The sequence below is a fragment of the Coturnix japonica genome, unplaced genomic scaffold (genome assembly GCF_054131305.1).
Source record: "Coturnix japonica strain WE unplaced genomic scaffold, WE-NBRP24 Scf044, whole genome shotgun sequence".
Taxonomy (NCBI): Eukaryota; Metazoa; Chordata; class Aves; order Galliformes; family Phasianidae; genus Coturnix; species Coturnix japonica.
In genome coordinates, this window is record NW_028188947.1 from 624508 (window position 1) to 628102 (window position 3595).

Below are 3595 nucleotides of genomic sequence, written 5' to 3' on the forward strand. Positions count from 1 at the left end.
GTACCCTATTCCCTCCCTACAGCTGCTGTGCGGCTTCAGCAGAATGAGGGGAGAGCCGGGCAGAGCTGCCACTTGCCAATGAGAGGCTGGGGGCCGGGCAGAGCTACCACTGGCCAATGAGAGATCTGTGGAGATTTCCCTCTCCACAGACCATCCTGGAGGCAGTGACCACGTCTGTGTAGAAATTGGAAGAAGCCCGGGAGGAAGCTTGGGAACTTCTGACATGATAACACACATCCAAGAATTTGTTGTGTGCAGGGTCTCACAGGGAATGAGAAAGAGGGGACTTGACAACCAACATTTAAACCAGCTGCTGCTGCTGGCCACTGCTGCTGATGAACAGTTGTCTGCTTTCAGGTGTACTGTGGGTTTCTGAGAACATCTGACCCCGACAGCTCCTGAAATGTCTCACAAGAAGGTTGACAGACAGAGTCACTGCATGACCTTTATTATGTTATGGTTCACAGAGAGCCTGTTTCACTATATACAGCATGTCTGGGCTAAACTACAAAGGTACAAGGTGAACAGGAATTGGTTTCAATAATGACTTAGTAGTGAGAAACAATACAATATTTTTAAAAAAAGAATAAGAATAAATTACACATATAAAATAGCACAAAATAAACAAGAAAAGAACTTGATTCAGTAAAAAGCTGCCTTACAAGCCATGAATTCCAAAAGATGGGCAGTTCACTGGTTTTGAAACACATTTGGTCATCACTTTCCTCACTGCATCCTTGGCTTCCCTGTTCCTCATGCTGTAGATGAGGGGGTTCACTGCTGGAGGCACCACTGAGTACAGAAGTGCCAACATCAGGTCCATGGATGGGGAGGAGACAGAGGAAGGCTTCAGGTAGGCAAAAAAGGCAGTGCTGAGAAAGACGGAGACCACGGCCAGGTGAGGGAGGCACGTGGAGAAGGCTTTGTACCGTCTCTGCTCAGAGGGCATCCTCAGCACAGCCATGAAGATCTGCACATAGGAAACCACAATGAAAATAAAGCACCCAAAGTATAAACTGACACTAAAAATGAGAAGCACAACTTCCCTGTGGTAGGAGCCTGAGCAGGAGAGCTTGAGGATCTGGGGGATTTCACAGAAAAACTGGTTCACAACATTGCCTTGGCAGAGAGGCACTGAAAACGTACTGGCAGTGTGCAGCAGGGAATAGAGAGCTCCAGTGCCCCAGGCAGCTGCTGCCATGGTGGCACAAGCTCTGCTGTCCATCAAGGTCCCATAGTGCAGGGGCTTGCAGATGGCAACGTAGCGGTCATAGGACATGATGGTGAGATGGAAATACTCTGCTGAGAGGAAGAAGACAAAGGAAAAGAGCTGTGCAACACATCCTGTGTAGGAGATGGCCCTGGTGTCCCAGAGGGCGTTGGCCATGGCCTTGGGAAGAGTGGTGGAGATGCATCCCAGGTCAAGGAGGGCCAGGTTGAGGAGGAAGAAGTACATGGAGGTGTGCAGTCGCTGGTCGCAGGCTACGGCTGTGCTGATGAGGCCATTGCCCAGGAGGGCAGCCAGGTAGATGCCCAGCAAGATCCAGAAGTGCAGGAGCTGCAGCTGCTGCGTGTCTGCCAACAGCAGGAGGAGGAACTCGTTGATGGAGCTGCTGTTGGGCATCTGCTGTTCTGGGCTTGGAGTCCTGTTCAGGGTGCAGAAGATAATGAGAAATCCAGACAATTCTCAGAGACACTCCTTCTGCTATGCTACAAATTTTTCCATTCCCTCTCAAAAATGATCATTTAACACCATAACTTGAATTTATTTCCATGAACTTCACCATCCCTTAAGGAGAAGAAAATTAGGGAGCTCTTTCTCTCTTCTCATTTCCTAGTCATACCCAAGCCTTCTGGATATTTTCCTCTTTACTCCAGCTACTCTTCTAGACACCAGCCTTTCTGCACTTCAATTTGTCTTAGAGAAATCTGCCTGTTTGCCATACAAGTGAACTATTAATGTCTGCAGAAAACAAAGAAACTATAACCTAAGCTGATTATATCCTTTTAGGTAGACGAAGCTGAAAGCATAACTTGTGTGACTGTTTACAAAACAGCTAACTGATTGGAAAAATACTGGGGAGTCTCAGAGCTGTGTTCAGAGTTGACAGCCCCTTTTATATTTCTGCCTCCAATCTTCCCTTCCCACTGAAAATGAAAAGAAAAATCCCTGACTTGGCTCTCCTCTTGCAAAGTACCCTTACAGACACTCAGTTCTGCAGCGGAGCTGTGATCCCCCTGCCCCAGGCAGCAGCTGTGGCAGCACAAGCCCTGCCGAGGGGCTTCTTCCCCACACACATCTCCCTGCAGAGCCCTGGGCAGCTCCCTGGGCAGGCTGAGTGCTTAGTCTGGCAGGCAGCAGAGTCCCATACCCGGCACACAGCCCCTGGGGCACAGCAGGGACCCTGCTCTGCAGGACAGCCCTGGGCACCTGCCTGCAGCCCCGGCTGCACAGCCTGCAGCCGTGCTGGGAAACGCAGCTCTCAGAGCTGGGCTCTGATGCTGCATCACAGAAGCCCTCAGCTGGAGCAGAAGGCTTTTTCCAGTGTCAAGAAACATGCAGTGCCTGAAGACAGATCTGCTATGGGATGTGTCAGACTTATTTATCCCTGTATTAAATGTAGCTGCATGGCCTGATGTGAGACTTACCATGTCATGGCATGCGATCAATGCTCCTCCAGTAAGCTCTTAGCTTGCTCCCTCCCAAAGCATCCTGTAAGCTGTCTCTCCCTTCACTTCTATCCTCATATCAACTGCAGATCGTATCCCAGCCCTTCTGTGCTGTGCACAAGAGTGGCTCCTGGGCGCAGCTGTCTCTCTGCAGCGCTCACCACTTTTATGAGTTCCCTGTGTCCCATGAGCCTAGTCCAGCTCATCAGCTGAGGATGTCATTGTTATCCTTCCCACTCGTCTCCCATGAGATGTCTCTGGGTCTTCATGGACAACAGCTCCTGAAAGACAATGGCATCATGACTGTACTTGAAATTCCAGACATACGGTGAGTCCTTCCAGAGGTTGTTTAAAGAAACTAAAAGGGCACACAGACAAGGACAGGGAGGGTTGGACTTTCCCTGTGAAGGGCAGTGATCCAGCTGAGGCTGGATCCCTCTCATCTGTAGAGGGAAACCCTAGGGCTGAAATGGGATTCAGCTCCCCATGGACCCACAGGAGCTGGGATTCCACTGGTTAAGTTCAGATGAGCACAAGGAGTTGCCTGCATTTGAACTCCTGCTCTGAGTCCTCGGTCCTTCAGCAGGGAGGCAGTTGCTCACACACACGTAAACTGGGTGATGCCCAAGGTGCCTGGGGTGCTCTTGGAAGTGTACCAGGGCTTTTAAACAGTTTTCATGGTGTTATCTAGATCAATCTATTTCCATGACAAGGGGAGGCAGTAGGCCTTTGGGCCCCCCACCCCTGACAAATGGGAAGGTCAAAAGGGAAAGAGGTTGGGAGATGGGAACTGGGCTCAAGGTGCCCACACACACATAGGAAGGAGCACAAGCTGGCCAGGGAGAGTCAGGGAGGCCACCAGTGCTACCTGGGACACCAACATGTCCAGCAGCTAAGGGGCTTGTGCGGGAGGAACGGGGAGGTT

General features: G+C 50.6%; 1 protein-coding gene across 1 annotated transcript; it reads right to left on the reverse strand.

Moving 5' to 3' along the window:
* Positions 1-658: 658 nt before the first annotated feature.
* LOC146752519 (olfactory receptor 14C36-like) lies at positions 659-1624 on the reverse strand. The gene has a single exon (XM_085531753.1). It carries the CDS (start codon positions 1622-1624, stop codon positions 659-661), a length of 966 nt encoding a protein of 321 aa, XP_085387879.1.
* Between the last annotated feature and the right edge of the window lie 1971 nt (positions 1625-3595).